Source organism: Xiphophorus hellerii, chromosome 22, assembly GCF_003331165.1.
Source record: "Xiphophorus hellerii strain 12219 chromosome 22, Xiphophorus_hellerii-4.1, whole genome shotgun sequence".
In the NCBI taxonomy this organism is placed as follows: domain Eukaryota; kingdom Metazoa; phylum Chordata; class Actinopteri; order Cyprinodontiformes; family Poeciliidae; genus Xiphophorus; species Xiphophorus hellerii.
Window position 1 is genome coordinate 21768576 of NC_045693.1, and position 20103 is coordinate 21788678.

General features: G+C 41.0%; 1 protein-coding gene across 8 annotated transcripts in view; it reads left to right on the top strand.

Moving 5' to 3' along the window:
• The window catches only part of cep170aa (centrosomal protein 170Aa), a 43535-nt gene extending 25105 nt beyond the window's left edge, over positions 1-18430 (top strand). For 2 of the 8 annotated variants that reach the window (XM_032553744.1, XM_032553750.1), the window contains 13 exons: positions 2860-3216; positions 3667-3956; positions 6125-6211; positions 7465-7579; positions 7665-9218; positions 10485-10535; positions 12592-12868; positions 12950-13181; positions 14281-14448; positions 14546-14634; positions 15038-15131; positions 15231-15282; positions 15888-18430. In XM_032553744.1, coding sequence (XP_032409635.1) covers positions 2860-3216; positions 3667-3956; positions 6125-6211; positions 7465-7579; positions 7665-9218; positions 10485-10535; positions 12592-12868; positions 12950-13181; positions 14281-14448; positions 14546-14634; positions 15038-15131; positions 15231-15282; positions 15888-16189 — 3668 coding nt within the window. In that variant the 3' untranslated portion in view covers positions 16190-18430. The remainder of the gene's footprint in view (positions 1-2859; positions 3217-3666; positions 3957-6124; positions 6212-7464; positions 7580-7664; positions 9219-10484; positions 10536-12591; positions 12869-12949; positions 13182-14280; positions 14449-14545; positions 14635-15037; positions 15132-15230; positions 15283-15887) is intronic. The other 6 variants (XM_032553748.1, XM_032553746.1, XM_032553749.1 and 3 more) reach the window with 6 other exon arrangements.
• Positions 18431-20103: the final 1673 nt, after the last annotated feature.

A 20103-nucleotide genomic window follows, 5' to 3' on the forward strand; every position in this document is an offset into this window, starting at 1 on the left:
ACTGGGCTGACAGATCGGCTCACCTGATGGATGCCGTTGTTTTTAGCTGATTAACTGAACGACTTTCTCACTCCTAGACACGGATGAGTTATGGGAAGCTGAGGATAAGATTCAAGTAGGGCAGAGAAGGGGTTGAAAAGAAAGACAGGAGTGAGGGAGAGATGAGGGAGATAACAGAGAGAGATTGATGAAGGAAGGTTTTCTCCAGGTGAGTGGAGGAGATGGGTGGAAAGGAAGCTGACAAAAGCAATGGAAGCAGGATTAGCTGCAAAGGTGAGTGTTCAGAAGGAGAGAAAGAAAGGAAGGGTAGTTGCCTGGGTTGCAGTAGAAGCAGAAAAGGAGGCGATGAGGTAGGAGAGAGAGAGGCAGAGAGAGAGAGATGCCTTTGGTTGAAAGTTGTTATAGTAACAGTGATGCGAACTGCAGGCGCTGTGAGCATCTGTCTGAGTGTGAAGCGGCTTCAGTAGGTCGTGTGAGGAACGCTTTTCACCGTCTTCCAAAGGTGTGAGAGTCATGTGGCGCTAGGCTCCGTGTGCATGTTTGAAACATGCTGAGCAGCGATCTGCAGAGAAGCAGTGCAGCATGCGTTAGTGCGGGCATGCGAGATCTGCTCAGGGTGTGTCGTAGCGGTGCCTGGTAGAATGAGCGGCAGAGTTTCACCAAGGGAACCGTAAGGAGGCGTCTGAGCTATAGCTTTTAATTTCTTACTCGATTGGTAAGTTTAATTTTTCATCTTGGTGTTAAAAAGATCTTTATTCTATTGTGTTCATTATTGCAGCATATTTAAATTAATTAATGCTTTTTTTCATGAGGTTAAAAATGTGGTTTCTAATTAGCAGTGGGTTTTTATGGTTTTAATTTAGGAGTATTTGAGGTAAAAATAATATTTTGTCTTCATAGCCAAAGCAAAAGCTCATAATCCTGCTGCAGATGGTGCTTTAAATGCTTGGGCCCACTACAATACATTGTATGTTTGGGGTTGCATGCTTGCTTGTCTGTCTGTGTTTGTAAAGGAAGTTCTTCCTTGTTTAGCATGTTCTGTATGTGTGTGTGTGGGGGGGCGGCGTGTGTGTGTGGGCAGAGGCAGTGGCCAGCTCCACTGTGAGTCATGGTGGGGCGGCCGGGACGGTGCACTGGACTTTCACAGACTCCTCTGTTCTCCTCCGGTTCTGCTAAGGGCTTCTTTGTCCACAGCACTCTGAATGAAAGACCTTCCTCTCTGTGTATGCTGATCTGCCTACTGTAACACTTTGTGGTTTTCCTTTCTCATTTTTTCTGTACCTTCATCTTCTTTTTTTAATTATTAAGTTTCTACTAAATCATGATCGAAAAGTGATCAAATGAAATACACTGGAAGAGCAAAAAGCTCGATAGATGACAAATCTGATGAAGACGAATGTCTTTTAAACGACTAAAAGTGGACATTGTAGTATTATAATTATTAGTGCCGACTAGAACTTTTGCAGCATAAAATGAGGGGCACAAATTTTAACACAGCAGTTTGTTCAAAAAAATCCAATCCAAGGTTGGAGGCATCAACTAACTCACTCATTCTTTGGTTACCTAGCAACATCCTGCTGAGTGACTTGCACAGCAGCAGTTTTAGGTTTCAGCATTGTGTCTCATAATTGCTTAAAAATAAAAAATAACGGCGTGGAGTGAGGATAAAACAGGAAAGGTCATGTCACCAATTTGACAGTATTTCAGATATTACAACAAACTATTTATGATTATTGATATTGACTGGTATGAAACCGTTGTATTGTGATACATTTTTCAGCCATATCATCCAGCCATTCATCTGGTCAAATATATTAGCGATATGTAAACATATCACGAATATAAAAATATAAAATCCTAGATAATTTTTAATCCAATCAGCCTTTTGCATTTGAGATATTCCACCCTGACATGACGACTGCAGTTTGATAAACAGCATAGCTCTGCTAAAAAAATAAGTGTGACCGATGAACAGATTAGCAATTGCACTCAGTGTGGAGCTATGCATTCAATTACTCAATAAAAAAACTGAAAAAACTCAGATATAAACTCTGTATGACTGAGTGGTTTCATTGTAAGATTTGATGGATATACCCTGAATACATTGAACATTAAACTGTGATAATCTAAGTAGCTACATGCTTAGCCTCCTTCTGGGCCTGTTTGTTGTGTTTTTTTCCCACTTAATTCAGTTACTCTTTCCCATCCGCTCCCATTTCCTTCTAACACATCCCCCAACTGCCCAGCTACTCCTCTACTATTCCTCTTCCCCTTTCGCCTCCCCTCTTACTTCATCCACAACCCTCCACCCCCACTCCTCCATGAGTCCCTTCTCCCCTCCCCCGCTTTTATCTGACTGCCACTGAATTGGTCAGGGCCGGTAGGCGAGTTGTGTGGGTGGCATGTCTGGGTTAGTGTGGCACACCGTCTTGAACCGCACGACACAGAGAGGACTCGCTGAAACAACTGGGACAGAGCAACATGTGAGACTGCAGTGATGTGGTAGGTGAATCAGACATTGTGCTGTTAGGATCCATCTTGACGGTTCAGTGATTTGCCTCAGGCCACAGGGAGAGTTTATTGTTGTCGTTGGCTGTGACGGTTCGCAAACATGTGTTTCTTGTTGTTCAGGTGCAGGCTTTATTTTCTGTTTTTTCCATGATACCTGCAATGAAGTCGGGTTGTATTATATTTCAAAGAATATGTTGTTTCTGTTGCTATAACACTGTTGTTGATATGCCACTGTTTAGGTTTGAAAATCGCCTCCTGTGTTTTAAACTTTGGGGAGCTCAGGTCTGATATTTGTTATTGTTCAAAGACGATCACGGAATTAATTGTCTGGCCTTTTTTGTGTCTCAGTAGGGAGCAAACATGAAGATGGCACCCAAAGTGACTCTGAGAACGGACTCGGCCTGCGTTTCGCCAACCGTAGACACGCCCTCGAGGAGCGCCTGAAGACAGCACACAACCACGTGGCTGGGGGATCCGCAGGGTCGGCCGCAACCGTCAGCGGGACCAGAGCCACCGGCAGCCGAACGGCTTTCATGATCGAATTCTACGACGAGGAAAACCCTCGCAAGCGTCGCTCTTACTCGTTTTCCCAGACTGCTCCACTGCTGGGGGGCGGAGTAGGCGGAGAAGGACTGTGTCCACAGCCTCCATCGCACCCTAAGGTGTTCAGTATTTCAACGTCCGCTGCCTCAGCTGCAGATTCAGGTACGATTCTGGTGTCGTTATATGCTTCTCACTGCACAGATACAATTAAGTGCTCTTACAATGCCCTGCAAAAGTTCTCATATTTCATACACTTTTTTATGTGAGAGATCAACACAAAATATGTTGCGTTCTTTGGTCTTCATAATGGTATTTGTTCACTAATATTCTCTAACAAACCTGTGAGGACTTCACAGAGCTATATGTTTACAATGAGGTGGACTCTATTAAGTAACTACTGCTGAAGGCAATTAGTTGGAGACACTCTATTTCAGGGGGTGTATGCAAATGCATGCCACACTTTTCAGATTTTTAATCATAAAAAGGATGAAAAAGAGTGAATCGCTTTACTTCATTTCATAATTTACACTACTTTGTGTTGTTCTGCCACAAAAAATAAGCTTACCTTAAAGATAGTTCTGCTTAACCAAGTTTTTCTTTTCTTACCTTCAGGTAAAGCTCCAGCTCCAATACCAGCCACAGTAACTGTGGGCGCTCCAACGGCTGCCCGTGTGCTGCTCAAGCAGAGATCAGAGGACCAAAGTATCGGTCGGAGCTCGGCTAGTACTGGACTGGCGACTGGGAGCCCCACGACTCCCAGCGAGGACACTTCGGTCCTCGGCAAGGGAGCTGGAACTGCTGGGGGAGAGGTGGACGAGGACCACAGTGACAAGGGGACTTACACTATTGAACTGGAGAATAAAAATCCAGAAGAAGAAGAGGCCAGGCGCATGATAGACAAGGTGGGAACAGCCTGACGTGTTAGCAGCAGTGAACTTTTTCACAGTATTTGTATAAATCACCCGTAATAATAGTGATTATACAGCATCTTTTGGGGATCCATTTAAACTATATTCTTTTGCATCAGAGGTTTCACAGTTTAAGAATTTGAGTTGAAATTATCAGGAACAGATTAAAATGCTTCAAAGATGGCATTAACTGTTTAAAGATCCGTTCGCTGATGTTAAATACACTTTTTGAATTGCATCCTATAACTAAAGGGCTGAGCAGCTTTTACCACTCCAAATATTTTCTGTTTGTCAACCTCTAAAAAACCATAACCTTTTGTTTAGAGGTGTTCTTAGTTTGGGGTCTTTGCAAAACTGTGACAATAAAGGAGCTACTAAAATGAAAAAATGAAAAGGGCATCTTTAAACGTTACTCTGCAGCAACTATAAAAAGCAGAACTAAAACAAGTCCGAACAGGCTACAACAGCGTTAATAGTTGTTTTTTTTCTTGCTTGGTCTGCAGTCTTTTGCATAGTGAGTCCCTTGAGACAAACTGGAGTTGCCACTAAAACAGCACCGTCATCTCTCTGTGGCCTTGCTTGACCACCTCTCATCCTCTCTGGCACATCAACTCACCTAATGTGTCTGGAATAAGCAGGAGGGATTTGCTCAATGAGGCACTGTCCTGTTTTATTAAGCAACATTTAATTTCCTACTGTTGTCCCATTCTTAAATGCAACAAAGAACATAAACAGTGTTGCAAGAAAAACTGTAAAAATCACAGAAGTCGATATCCGGTCTCATGTTTTTGTGACACTTTGACCTGCAAAGAGAGACTTTAAGGACTTCCAAATATAATACAAGTAAACATGAAAACAGCTTTCAGAATATTTATTTCTAGCCTTCCTTCTTTAAGTGTTCATTTATTTATTCCAAAAACAGAGAAGACATCAGAGCTTTACTAGTTAATAACTAGGGATGCACTGATATGAAAATCTGAGCCAATATTGATATCTGATACAAATATTGCCAATAATCGATATTGCACCCTCCTGACACCACCACTGTTTCTCTGCTTCAGTTAACTCCCCATAATCCTGTGCTGCACCACTATCACTGTCAATGGCCAACAAATGGCAAAAAATTAAAATAAATATTGTTTGCCAATATCAGCACAGTTTTATTTTTCGGAATAATACCAATATGTAAAAAAAAAAGACTAATATTAGTTGATACCAATGTTAGTGTCAAGATATTGTGCATCCCTATTAATAATACAAGATGAATGTTTTTACCATTAAAATTTGAAGGTATTTTAAGCAGTTAGCATAGCTAGCTTCTTTTTTTTTTTTCTCCAAAGAGTTTTTGCGGCGCTAGTGGCTCGTATTTTTTCGACAGTATGCAGACAGGAAGGAGGGTGAGGAGACATGCGGCAAAGGTCGTCGGGACCGGGAGTCAAACCCGCGACGTCCGCGTCGAGGACTAAGGCCTCCAAACGTGGGGTGTGCTAACCCCCTGTGCCACCACAGCACGCCCCAAGCATAGCTAGCTTTAATCACCTATCCTTTTCCTCAATTGTAGCCTTCTTCATTTAAGAACAACATCTATATACCAAAGAGTTTTGTTTCTACTCCAACCTGCTGGAACTTAGAAATGATTTAATCACTAAATTTCTCTGTGAATCTCTAACAGACTATTTTCTGAACCATTTAACCCAAAGTAAATAATATCACATTTCCTTTTAAGCGTTTAATGCAAGAATTATCTTTGGACAAGCAGTCAAATAATTACTACACGATATTCTGAGTCAGTTCAAATCTGCGTGCGTTACATTCTAAACAGGAAGTGTTGTTATGCTAATTCCTGTAATTAGCTGACATACTAATTGGCACAGCGCTCACAGCTGTCCACTCTCCCTCTCATTTGTAAACTGCTGATGTTGTTTTTGTTTGTTTCATTTAAATATTTAGTGAACGGCATTTTGAACAAACAACTCATGATGTTTGTTGGATTCACTGTATCAGAAAGAGGATGTAGTCAGAGTATTGACATTCTCTAAATGACTGTACTATGTGTAAATTACACATAAGTCATACGAAGTTATATAAAAGGTTTGTATAAATTATGATATTCTGCCAGATTGTGTTGATTCATATGATTTCTTTTTAAAAAATATTTGTAGGTGTTCGGGGTGCAGGAGAATACAAGCAGCTTGGTTTTGTCTGACCTAAAAGGAAAAGGAAAGGACTCAGGACACACTGGGAAAGAGGTACAGATCTGCTTTGGACTTCCTAAAAGAAATTAATTTTGGTATTTCTCTGGCCCCCTAGTTATGTTGCAACAGAGCAAAATAAAGTGTAGTGGCGGAGTTTTTATTGTGCAAGTCCGTTACTCCTGTGAGATGACTACTTTACTCCACTGGGCTGTCAGATGGGAGGAGGGTTCATCCTCAGTGAGTGACCTAGATCACGCTGGGATGAGGAAAGACGTTCAGCCCTACAGGCCGTTTCATAAGACGGAGGGGGCAGCGCCTATCTGCACTGACATCCTAAATGTCTGTCTGATCGGTCTTTTATGGCACTTAGATTTCTTTCTTTTCAAGTGATACACGTCTTAATCAGTATTACTGGAAACTTGATTTGACATTTTATTTGGATTTTTTTGTTTTACTGCATAGCAAATAAAGTTCCAGTTATAGATTTATGTCCATCCACCATGGACATCAATGTCGTAGCAGTCAGTTTTGCACAAGGTTGAATGTATTGCAGATTTTCTTTGTTTCTGTCGTGCACATTTGATCTAATCCTCGCAGGTCCCAAATTATAATTTAAGGGACAAATAAGCATACACTGCTAACTAATGTTTGGTTAGCCAGTTGCAAAGAAACCAATACCGTTTTTGTAGCATCGTAATTCTGGTTTTGACCGCTTATGCATAGTTCATTTTAATTGGTTAATTTCATTTAAAAACTAACTCTCAATCTTACAATCATGTTCAATAAATTGGAATAACGTAAACCTGTTAAAAACTAATTTTAACTTGTGCTTGGGATCATTATCCTGTCAACTGTGTTTAAATTTGAGCCATCTGCCGCACACTGAAAACGAAAATAATGTTCAAATGCCCACATGGAGAAACCAAACTTATCAACTTTGCTTAAATGCTTAGTCTTTTGGAACAAATCAGTCAATTTAAATGAGCTTTGCTGTTTATGATATAGGACTAAAACCTTTGCACTTAATTTTTGTTTTGAAAATGTGTTAAAGTTGTATATTAATCATTAGTCCATCCTAGGAAAAGAACTGTTTAATTAGGTTATGTAATGTATCATTAAAAGCCCATAATTATGTCCGTAATGGGTGTTTGTAACCTTCTACCCACCATTCTAATAGAAAAACCAAAATTACATAACTGGATTTTTTTAAGTACATGGCTTGTTTTAGACCTCCATCGTTTGAATGAAGAACTCTTTATTTCAGTTCAGTTTCTTTTTGTTTATCTCTGTTCGTTGTGTTGCCTTAGGCTCTTGGTGACTCAAGCTGGGTCTCTCATTGGGCCAGTTTAGCTGCTAATCAAGCAAGGACTGACCCAGAAGGTTCTGGAGCAGAAGCAGCAACATTCCTGCACAAAGAGAGAGGTAAACTCACCCAAATCAACAAACTGCTTAGATTTAATCAGTATTTCATCCTTTGATTAATTTGGTTTTTGTCCTTTTTGCTCAGGATCTGATGCCTTTGAGTCTGCTGCTCCTCCCCTTGGCAAAGGTGAACCCTCTTCCAGCCTGACCGACCGTAAACGCAGGACCCTCCCCCAGCTCCCAGTGGACGACCCCCGTGCTAAACCCACTCCCAAAGCACTGAGGTCTGAGATAGGGGAGAAACAGGACACTGAGCCCCAGGAAAAAGAGAACAAGGGAGACGGAGAGTCCCCAACCCCCATGGAGGACGGCGAAATGACCAACAAGAGGAAACAAAGCTCGGCCACCTCCTCTCCGTCTAAGGGTCCGGTTCGGGGCACTGAAAGAAGGAAGAGGTCAGAGGAGAGCAACGGAGGAGAAGCAGGAGAAGGAGGGGAGAAATCCGGGAAGGCCCTTGTTCGCCAGGGTAGCTTTACCATCGAGAAGCCCAGTTCAAGCGTCCCTCCAGAGCTTATCCCTCGTATCAACAGAGGCAACAATGAGCGGGAGCGCAGCGACTCCGTGGGCAGCATGGACACCGCTACTCTGCTTAAAGACACGGAGGCTGTCATGGCATTCCTAGAAGCTAAGCTCAGAGACGAGAACAAACTAGACCAGAAAAGTATTAAAACTCCTCCTAGTTCCACCATTGGCCTCCCAGCTCGGACTGACTCCATATCCCCAGAATCAGACTTGGACACAGCCAGCACGGCTAGCCATGCTGCAGCAGAGGCAGGGGGAAAGGCCGCTGCAGGCGGCATGCAAAAGCGGAAGTCTCTCAGCAGCATGCACCGGGAAAAGAGCAATATGAGTACAGTGTCCAAGACGACTTCCGGAAACGGCAGCGCTCGCGAACGCCTGGAGAGGAAGGCTAAAGGTAGAACAGCCGAAGTGACGGGTCGGACTCGCTCCGCTCAACCCGCCGCTTCCTCCAGAGCACGCCAGCCTTCCCTGGATCTCACCGACGATGACCAGACCTCCTCTTTCCCCATCTCTGACATTCTGTCTTCAGACCAGGAAACCTACTCTGGGCCTTTGGGGAACTCGGTTCATAGACGAGGCTCAGAAGACGTCCTCCATTCCAAACTCGACGGCAGATCTTCCAAGACGTCCATGAGCGGTGCCTCCAAAACCAGCCGAAATCTGCAGGCAGCAACGGCCTCCTCACTCAACAAGCAGGCCTCTCTGCCTCAACCACGACCCACTAGAGCCTCCCTCCTCCGCCGGGCCCGACTGGGGGACACGTCTGACACAGATCTAGCCGATGCAGACCGGGTTTCCGTGGCGTCCGAGGTGTCCACGACAAGCTCCACCTCTAAGCCGCCGTCCGGCCGGAAGGGACTGTCGCGGCTGGACATGCTGGCTCAGCCACGGAGGAATCGCGTGGGCTCCGTCTCGGCACGCAGCGACTCGGAGTGCACGGTGAGCCGGCCCTCCACAGCTTCACCACGCCTGTCCGCAGAGACCGCGCTGCGTCTCGGCTTGCGCTCGACAACACCCACAGAGAATCGGCTGTCGCCAAGGATGAGAGCCAACAGTGTGTCGAAACTCAACGAGCCCAAGGCCAAAACCACTACATCTGGATACTGCTCGCCCACAGGTGAGCAAAAAACCCCCCTCCAAAACTACAAAAAACAGCTCAGTGTCTGACATCTGAGGATTTTCAGTAAAAGAAGAGAAAATTAAATCAGTTTATTGATTAAAAATATGCTGTATCATGGTTGATTTTGAGATGCTCGTGGATGATTTCTAGTCTCTGGTTTGTAAAACGTTGACTGGCAGATATCGATTGAAGCTGATTCAGATTTCTGTTGAAGGATTATAAAATGAGAAGATATAAGGACAGTATTATAAATATATTCTAGTATATTTCTTCCTCCTGTGAGTGGTTGTTTCCATAGAAATCTGAGGGAACGTGGTATAGCATGTATAAAAAAGCACATGTTGTGAAACTAGGTTTTATTAATGTTTAGGGCTGAAACGATAAATCGGAGTAAATGTGATGACTTGATTATTAAAATAGTCGTCAAGTAATTTAGTAGTAGACACATTTTTAACTGCACTGAAATAAGGCCATTGGCTGAAAGAACAAAATACTCAGAGCAGTAATTAAGTCAAAACTGTACAAAAATATATATTTTGCATTTATGATGAACACACCTTTATCTGTAAATATGTTCTACCAAGAACCCTCTAGTGGCATAGTTTTAGCTTCACTTAGTTCAGATTTTGTAAATATATATATTTTTATCTCCAACTAAGCACCTTTCATCGTCTTTGGAATCTAATTTGTGGTTTTCATCACTATCGTAGCAAAATCAGCTCTTTTGCATGTATTAGCTGGATAATGCTCAACTTAACTGAAATATCAAAAAGGCTGCTAACGTTTCCGACTCCATCATGTTTCATAGACAAAGATCGAAAGCTCAAAAGTATCAAACTTTACTTTATACTTCATACTTCCTATTATCTTCTGAGAGTCTTGCTCTCTCATGTTCTGAATAAACCACAGATCCAAGGCAAAGTGTTAAAAATAGCTTAAATTTTAAAAGTCTATGGATCTATGCTTCTGTTGACTTCATTTTTAACTCCTGAAAGTAGCTAACTGAGTCTTCTTCACTCAGTTAAGTTAGTCACTTAGTCGACAATGAGGCGTGTTGACAGTGCGCCCCGTTTTCTCAAATTGTGTGTTCACCACCACATTTTACTATAAAATAATTCACATGTTTGAGTTTCTGACCAGGCGATGACCGTTGAGGGCTATAAACCAACAGGTTCTGGTCACCAGCTGAGACTTCGGTGCATTTTCTGTGTAAATATTTCTCAGTAAACACCTGTGTTGTCATGATCTTGTGCATTGGTCCAGAAAGCTCTCAGCCTGAACCTCCAGATGGTGATGCAGAGGAAGAGCTGATGGGTACGGCACCAGAACCATGAAGTCTAATTGGACTGCTGTGTGTAGTGCATGTGTGTATTTTAACACCACCAGACCTGGGTCAAAACAATGCTCAGATGCAAAGGATCCTTCAAGGATGTCAAACAGTTTTTATTTAATACATATGTTTGAATATTGTTTGGAATAAAAGTAATACATTTAAAAAAAAAAAAAAAAGCTATTTAAAGAATAGTCTTTACTGTTAGTTCATTGCTTTAATGCCTTTCAAAAATCTCTCTTATGATGACCTAGCTCTACCAAGCCTTTGATAGTTAACTTCATGTCCTCCTTAAATCCATTTAGTAATGCTGTGTTGATAAGCCAACTGCTTTGCTCACACTGTAACACTTTGCCCCATGTTATCCTGAAGAGACGGACTGAGCAAGGTATAATCTCATTGTGTCAGAGCTGGACTAACAGAACTGCTGTTTGAAAATTTCAAAACAACTTAACATGCAGCTTTATTGCTTCTTCGTTTTGTTGGACGCCTTGAAATGCTTCAAAATATTTTTTGCTGCTTTTTTTTTGTGTGATTTTTTACCATTGCTAAATACGCTGTCAAACACCCAAAACACTTGATGTTGTTTTGGGTCAATTAATTTCCTGAAGAGTGGAGTTCAACCGTGTGATATAAACTGCAGTCAGAAGTTTACATCCACTCCTGATAGTGTTGAATTTCACAAGAATTTTTTGTTTTTAATGGTTTATTTTAACTATTATTTTTCAAGGGGGAAATGATTACACAAAAAATTTTTAATACTTTTGAAAACAATGACTTGGTGCACATGTTTAATTTAATTGTTATCCACACATGGTTAAAATGATACGTACTGGCTGTATTCTACACTTTCTCCACTAATATTTGGTTTAACACCCCTTATCAAGTTGCACTATATTACAGTTCCACAACATTTTGTTGTGGAACTGTGCAACATCAGCAAAGTTTTGCCTTAATTGTGGCTTCAACATTTAACTATTTGTCACGTTGTGAGGTTGGAATACAGAAATCGACAGTGGTGAAAATTAGCAGAGACTTTAATAACCAAAAGGAATAAAACACAACAAGAACTTGGAGGTAAAACATGTGAAGACAGATGATGGAAACTGGGGGAGTGAAACAGAAAATCCAGAGAGGAACAATGAAAAAAACAAGGAGCTTATCTACAGAGGCATGGGTTGGAAAATAACAGGAACCAGGGGAGCTAATCAGAGGGGATGTGGAACAGCTGTGGCAAAATGAGAGCAGGGAGACTAATAAACAGAAAATACAAAGAAGAGCTGAATTAAGACACAATAGGATCTACAAATCGAGAGCAGAAAAAGAAGAAGTGAAGAGAACAAACCAAATCTCTCTGAAGAAAGAACCCAAGAAATGAGTAAGAACCGAAGGAATAAACTCTATAGAAAACACTAACATCCACAGCGACCAACAAATAGAAATGAACTGAATTCGGAAACCTGTTAACAACAGTAAATAAATGATCAAAACACAAATATCCGTAGATCATGTCACCAGTCTGCTTTTTAGAAATAATACAGGGGACCTTGTAAACTGGGGTCGGGGCTTTCCAAAACCTTAATGTTGGCCTTCTTTATTATTGCAAAAAAACTGTTTTGATGTGTGTTTGGGGTCATTACTTTTCAGAAGCACCTAGTTGTGACAAAGTTTGAACCATCTGACCAAAACGGCCACCCTTAGATGAAAGAAAATCGCTTAAGATAATCAGAAACAGTCCATCAAGACTCTGGTCTGCCAGTAATTGAACAAAGAGGATGCTGAGCGAACTGAGGAGCCAGAAGTTGAGCTATTAACAGAATAATAGGAGTTTGTGTTTATATTTGATCTTTAACGTGTAATTTTGATTCGGTGTGGACTGGATCCACAAGAAATCCAAACTCCTGCACCAAATTCTTGTTTTTAAAATAGTAAATAATAGGAAAGCGTTCGTAAACTTCTGAACAACATTCATTTGTATCTTGCTGACAAACGAGTCAACAACCATTGTGACTTTAGTAACGGCTTTTTCTGCCGTTGCAGTGTCCAGCAGCAGCAGGTGGCGGCGCCTGCCGCCGGAGTACGGCTCCACCTCGGAGGAAGAGTTCGGCTCCAGCCGGAACTCGGCAAAGCATGGCGCTCGCCCCCACGTCCGGCCCCACCACCTCGTCCCGCACCGCGGCTCGAGACTCAGCTCCGCCACCAGCTCGGGACCGGCGGGCGTGGCAGCGATCCCCGGCGGAGTGGGCATCAAACACCGCATGAAGGAGCAGGAGGAGTACATCAGGGACTGGACAGCTCACAGCGAAGAGATTGCCAGGTACCGATCATCACTGATCTTCTGATTCATTTGCACTTTAAAGCACCTCCTGAGTCCTAAAGAACCCTGTCTGATTAACAGGTTGTTCCCCTGTGTGCGCAGGATCAGCCAGGACTTGGCCAAGGACTTGGCTATCTTGGCACGTGAGATCCACGACGTGGCCGGTGAGATAGACTCGGTCAGCTCGTCCGGCACAGCGCCAAGCACCACCGTCAGCACCGCCGCCACCACCCCGGGGTCGGCCATCGACACCCGGGAAGAGGTAGGCCCTGCACGCCCCGCGCAGCCGGACATACAGGAGAGCATGAAAAAGGTGCCTGGTCTTCTTCTTCTTCTATTGCCTTAATGTTTGTGCTTTCATTGCAACTTTTCCATTAATTCTTGTGTTTAGTAGGGAGGGAAAAATGAGTGCCTCTCTGCTGCTTCATAGCTTTCAGGTCTTCTCATGCGCTTCTATTTGCTGAACTTTCATTCCTTAGCTCCAGGGTCCATACGGGTGCTTAAAATCCCCCAAATCAATTTTATTAGAGTCAATTTTCAACATTTGGAAAGTGCCTGATCTGTACTTGATATTCAAACTGCACAATTTTGTTATAAATTTCAACCTAACATTTGATTAAAAGCCTACATTTGGAAAACCGCTGAAGCCAGATATTTTCGTATACCTAATAAAAAGGCAGATACATTTTCCCCCAACGTCTGAAGTTGAATCAAACTAAATTTTACTTATTAGGTAAGTTAGAATTGCCAAAATTATTTCTTTTTGCTAAATTCCAGTAAACTTTGCAAGAACAATTTTTGTAACTTTCTCTGTATATGTCATTTATCTTAACATGATTTGTTATTTGTTGTTGATTAATGTTTATTACTCCTATTGGCTCTGTGACTTATTGATCTGTGTAATTGAAATAAGGGTTGACTTACCTTTTGTACATTAAACAAAGTGATTGACATTGGGGTATTTTATTTAGTTAAATTAGTGTTTTGTTTTCGGACCGGTCAGGGGTTGTGTGAAGCAAACATTACAAAATCCTATTATATTTTAGTTTAGCTAGATATTATCACAAGAAATAATTAATAACAGCAACACAATATATAGCAGTGAATTAAAACTATCTTTTTTAAGTTCATTTTTATTATTTCTTTCTCCAGTGTGGCGCTGAAAGGGTTTACCTTGAAAATATTTCAAAGTGCTTGAATTTTACTGTGGGAAGAACTGTACAAACCATGTAATTTGTTACTACTAATTTCATTCTCATGAAAGGCATAACTTTCCTTGATAAAGTGGATAAGCCCACGTTTCACACATCCTAACATCTTTATGCAACTCATTGAAATACAACAGTTGAGCTGAAGGTTTGATTACATTCGCTCCCTTTGTCTCCTCTGCATTTCTCTCTGTTCTGGCCCAGCTGGTGGATCGAGTGTTTGACGAGAGCCTCAAATTTAGAAAGATCCCTCCAGTTATTTCATCCAACAAGCCGCCAGAGATCAACGGAAAGCCCGTTGAGCACCAACCCCGAGCTCCTGACGGCCGGGAGCCTCGGGCCTTGAGGAGGCGCACCTGGAACCGAGAGGAGGTGAGGAGCTGCCTGACGAATCTAAAACACAATGAACAGCATCTTGAGGCTTTCGCTATTAAAAACATGATCTAATTGTGATGTTGTGGGTTTTTAGGCGGTGCTGGACAGCCTCCTGATCCACTCTGTGTCTCAGCTCTCCACCAAGATCAGACACTCTGTTGACAGAACAGCAGGGAAAATCAGGTACTTGTTGCGTGCATTTCCTTGCTTGAATATTTCTGTTCACGGATTTCCCCGAGCTTGAGATATTTTACAAAGTTTTCAGTTAAGGGGTAGGTTTGGTAGAGCACAGTAGCAAAAGATGATTGTATAAACTATAGACTCATGAGGGTTGCATGCATAATAAATCATGTAAAAACTGATTCATTTTTTTTAGCTACTTCTCAGTTGAGCACTTCTTAGTGTTGTTTACTCAATAAACTCCTGTCAAAATACATTCAGGTTTACATTGAGTATGAATTTACTTTCAAGCCACTGTTTATAAGCAGCAAGATCTTAGCACTTGACTTAATTAATATAGTGCTATCTTGTTTTTCTGTCAAGAAATACACACTGTAAATACAGTTTTTTAATTTCTTTGTGCCAGGATCTTGTTCAAGGATAAGGACAGAAACTGGGATGAAATTGAGAGTAAACTGAAATCAGAGAGTGAAGCTCCACTTCTTAAAACCTCCAACAAGGTACAGAAAGCGATCCATCTGTGCAAGAATGTTTAATAAGAACATGAGTAAAATATAAATGGAAGCTATAATTTTGTCTTTTTTTTGTTTGTTTTTTAGGAAATCTCTTCGATTTTGCTCGAACTGAAGAGAGTTGAGAAACAGCTCCAAGGTGAAGCAGAACAGATGCTGCTGGACAAAATAAAAAAAACATATATATATATATATATATATATATATATATATAGATAGATATATAGTTTTTGCATATTTTTGTTAAAATTATGTTGTGACTATAAGGGATACTTTTGCTGCAGAAATGCACCAATCAGAGCGAGGAGGTCTTAGTGTTGTCAGTCATGCTTGTGCGTGTGCTGCTCAGTGTACTAATGGAGAAGAAGCAACTTATCATCTTGTCATCGGTGGCCATGCTGACTAGCCTCAGGATTTATGACGGGCTTTGTTGTGGTGAACCAGCTGTAGCGTAGCAGAGAGCAAGAGGGAGGGTGTGAGCAGCCCATAAACATGGGTGATTGACAGCGCTAAGACCCTCCTCCTGGCTCTGATTGTTGTTTCTCACTAAGTGGTGTATTTTTGCAGTTAGTACTGGATGAAGGCTTTTTTTTTCACAGATTATCAGTCTCATTTTGTACTGTCAGGATATTTTTTAACAATTATGCAAAAAGTCATATTTTTATAAAAGTTAAATACAGCAGTTTTAACTCATCTGTTTAACATGGAAATCAGTCATTTCACAAAGTGCTTCCTATGTCTCAGTGATTAACGTGATGGTGGACCCAGACGGGACTTTGGACGCCTTGGCCAGCCTCAGCCTGTCCAGCCCCACCAAGGTCCCAACCGCCAAAGCCACGCCCCCCTCCGCCGCCAGCCCAGCCAAAGAGTCGCTGCCCGAAATCCTTCCTGGGCCTGACGGTTCGGCCGCCTCCACCAGGGTTCAGTCTTCAGCCGCCAGCACAGAAGGCCGAGAAAACCTCGTGGGCTTGGGCCTGGCGGGCGTCGTTGGGCTGCCCTTCAGTCGCAGGCGGCCGAGCGGAGAAGAGGCCATCGCACAGAAATGAACGGCAGCTCTCCTCAATGAGAAATGAATAAACATGAGCATGGATTAGCGTGTAGGTGGCTGGCAGACGTACAGCCTTCTTTTTACCCAACAGTGATCAGAAATGAAGTGAGATTCTCAACCGCTCCGAAAACCGACTAGCAGAAACTTGACCCAAGGATGTTTCAGATAGCCTGACGGTAACATCCCAGCCACCAGCTGCTGACGCCCAACAACCACCCTGACCAACCTGACATCCACATGGACCGAGGCCTGTTTCACTCCTCTTGCCTTTTTTATGCATCGGGACCCTTCCTGCGCTGAGGACATGCCTTAAAACATAACTCGCCCCCCGTAGCAGCGTCGCACCTCATCCCCTCAAACACTAGTCGACACATTTTTGTGAGCTCATAGAAGACAAACTGAATGTGTTGTAAAGTAACACTTTAACATGTTTTAGTTACAGTCACACAAAGGATATTTCAGCTCAATTATGAGAAACATGGTTTAAACCTAGAAGTATTGAGATTATGCCAGAAATCAAGCAGAATTTTATTCATGTAAAAAGATGATATAAAATAATTACCACTTAATAAGCCTAATAAGTAGAACCAGTTTCTACTTATTAGGCTTCCATTCGTCTTGAGTTTTCCTCTTTACATAAATTTTTCTGTCCCAATCGCTTGAAACACACTTTCTCCCTACAGCATGTTCAAAACACAACTACAAGTCAGATCTGACTTATTTGGATTGGTGGTTTTAGCAGCAGTGTAGCAGCTCCAGTCATTACCTGTTTACTGATGTATCTATTTTCAAATTGTTGTGCCATTTTTAAAGCAATCTCTCCTGGGGAAGCAACAAATTACAATTCATCCTAATGTTGCTGGTTGTGAAGAGCTATTCTCTCCCAGTAAACAGGAAACTGTGTCCTCACCTGCAGAGTACTCAACATTTATTATCGGCCAATAAAAGTAAAAGCCTTAAAATAAATTCATCTTTGATTGCAGCAGCACAATCTCACACTGAAAAATCCTGAAAAATCTAACAATTTCAATTATTAGATTTAATGGTTAGATTTATAAATGAGAACATTTATTCAGCAGCAGCCACAAGAAAACATTAGTGAATAATTTTCTCTTTTTTTTGGGATAATGACCAGTGCTACACTGATTGGTTAATATAACAAGGCCTCTAGGAAAGCAGAGTCAGAACTTTTTGCCACATCAGGTCGATCAAAATCATTTTAATTTCTTTAAAAACTTTTTTAAAAATGTCCGTGCTCAAAAATACTTAAGTGTGCCATGTTTTAATGAAACAAACAAAAGTAATCTGATTTTTGCAATAAGATTATCTTTGACTCATTGTTTTACTGGAATATAAAAAGAAAGGTCTCATGTGATTGTCTTATTAAAAAAACCTTTTCAAGTTCATTGTTTTCTATTTTGCTGGTGTCAAACAAATTTGGTCTAAATTCAGCAACAAGGAGACGCAGTTTACCACAGATAAGAGTGTGAGATTGTGTCACTACAGGGGGAGATAAATTTATTATTTTTAGGCTTTCTACATGTTTTTTAGGGGTGCCAATCTATTTTTGTTCCAATTGGCAGTTTTTTATTTGGTCCTGTCACCTGTGGAAGGATTTCTACTTTACTGAGTCAGTGTTTGAACTAATCACTTTATATTTAAATAGCCTTGTTTAGTTTTGTTTATAATGAGATAATAGTCTTCCTTGCCACTCTACTACAAACATTATCTCCATGGGGAAAAGCTGCTGGAATTTGTTTTTAATAAGGTGCCGTTGAAATAAGACATAATCACTAAAATGCCTTTATTTTGTTTATTTAAAAAAGCAGACATTATCTTGAAATGTGACTCCACATTTCAATCACTGAGGATTTTTTTGTTCTGCATCATCTATGAGGGGAAACTCCAACATACCTGGACTGTTTCAGACTTCTCAACCACTTGGCTGCTTTTGGAGTTAATTTTGGAGACTGAGCATTTTTTCTGACCCTCTCTTCAGCTTATAGTCTGTGTAGACTAGGTTAAAATTTAAAGCAGTGTATTAGTACTTAGACACCTTTAACAATAGTGATTTTTAGGTACCAGAGTACATGTTTGTTTCCCTCCCTCCATACTGTACTGTGCACAGATGCTAAATGCCTCAAAGTGTCCATTTTTAAATGACACAAGGGCATTGCTTAATAAGAAAAAGGTGCGGTTGTCTAAAAAAAAAAGAAGTGATTTTATTTTGCACATCACATCAACAAAGTGACAGATTGCATCTAACTCAGGATATCAGTCTGCCTGATATCAGAAGTGAATGAATTGCTTGTCTGAACCTATTTTGTTGCCCCTTTTCCCTCTCCTGATGTCCAGAAAGTAAAAACCTTAGGGGACTGTGAACGCTAGGTACATTTAGGTATATTTTGTAAATGCTACACGTGTCATTTGATCAGTGTCCTTTGTATTTCTTTTTTCTTATTTTGTAAAGAAAATCATTTTATTTATTTTTGTTTTAATATTATGTGGATGTTTTATGCATTTTATATTTGTTCAACTATCTACATTCTTACTGTTAATAAAAAAAAAAGAGCTATTCACTTGTCGCGTCTTTGCCGCCTCTTATTGGGTACAAACGTGTCCTGATTATCAATGTCACAACACCGAAAAAGCACAAAATCCCAAAGACTAGAAACTAGTTAAAATTAACTTTTTTAATTTTGTCTTAAATACAAAATTAACTTACAAGTAACTTTTAAGTAAAAATATAGAAGCTTGATTTAAGTCAATCATTTCTTAGTATTGTTGAAAAAGTAGTCAATAAGTGAAATAAACTGACATTTTCACATATTATAATAATAATATAATAATTCCTTTGACTTGTGTTTGACATGCTGTGTCAGCTGGGAGATTTTTACATTAAGTAAGTTGCATTACAAATCATGTTCGGTCAATTCAATTTAAGTACACAAGCGTGTATGTACACATATTTTTACTTTGTTATTGTCGATTATTTTTGCATTAATAATAAAACTATTCAAAAGTTTGTGGAGTGCCTTTGTAAATGTGGAAAAGTGAAGGGGTCTGAGTACTTTGCTGTGGGCCTGCATATTCACTTGTTTTTGTACTGAACACTGCTCTATGCTTAAGGCAATTAATCATGTGTCAAATCAAAATGCAAATGGGTCTGCCGGTCCTTTGTGTGGCCTGAATTCTGTTATACATTCGCATCTTTTCACAGGAGACAAACCCACAACAGGAAGGGTCCTCCCTGCTCAGCTCAATAAAGGCGATCTCAGTATGAAAACTTGGAAAACACAAGGCAACACGATAAAGACTCTGCTTCCACACCGAATGCAATTTATACAGTGCATCGAAAAGGTTTTTAAGCTCTCTCGCATTTGGTCACGGCCGCTAACTTCTGCGCATTTTACGGAGATTCTGAGATGTGCCAGCACTAAATAGTGAGTAATTGTGAAGTGGAAGTAAAATAAGAGTTTTGAAAGCATTACTTAGATAAAAATTTACCTGCGACATGCCTTTGTAGTCGGCCCTGGAGTCAACAATTTAAGAACCTCTATTGCCACACTTTCAGTCTTTTGGGATAAGTCCTTGCCAGCTTTGCTTATCTGAAGACGAACATTTTTACCCATTTTTTGGAGGGGGTATGGGGGCAAACAGCGTAAGCTCAGTCAAACTGAATGGAGCATTTCTGCAAATATTTATTTTCAAAGATTCTTAGTTGAGTTTGACTGGGTAATTCTATAACAGATATAAGCTTTGATCTAAACCTCTGGCTAAATGTTTAGGATTACTTTCTTGCTGAAAGGTAAAACCTCTGCCCCAAATCTCAAGCCTCTATAGGACTCTTCCAGGATTGGCCTAGGAAAATTAAGACACTCCGTCCATTTTGTCAACTCTGACCACCTTCCT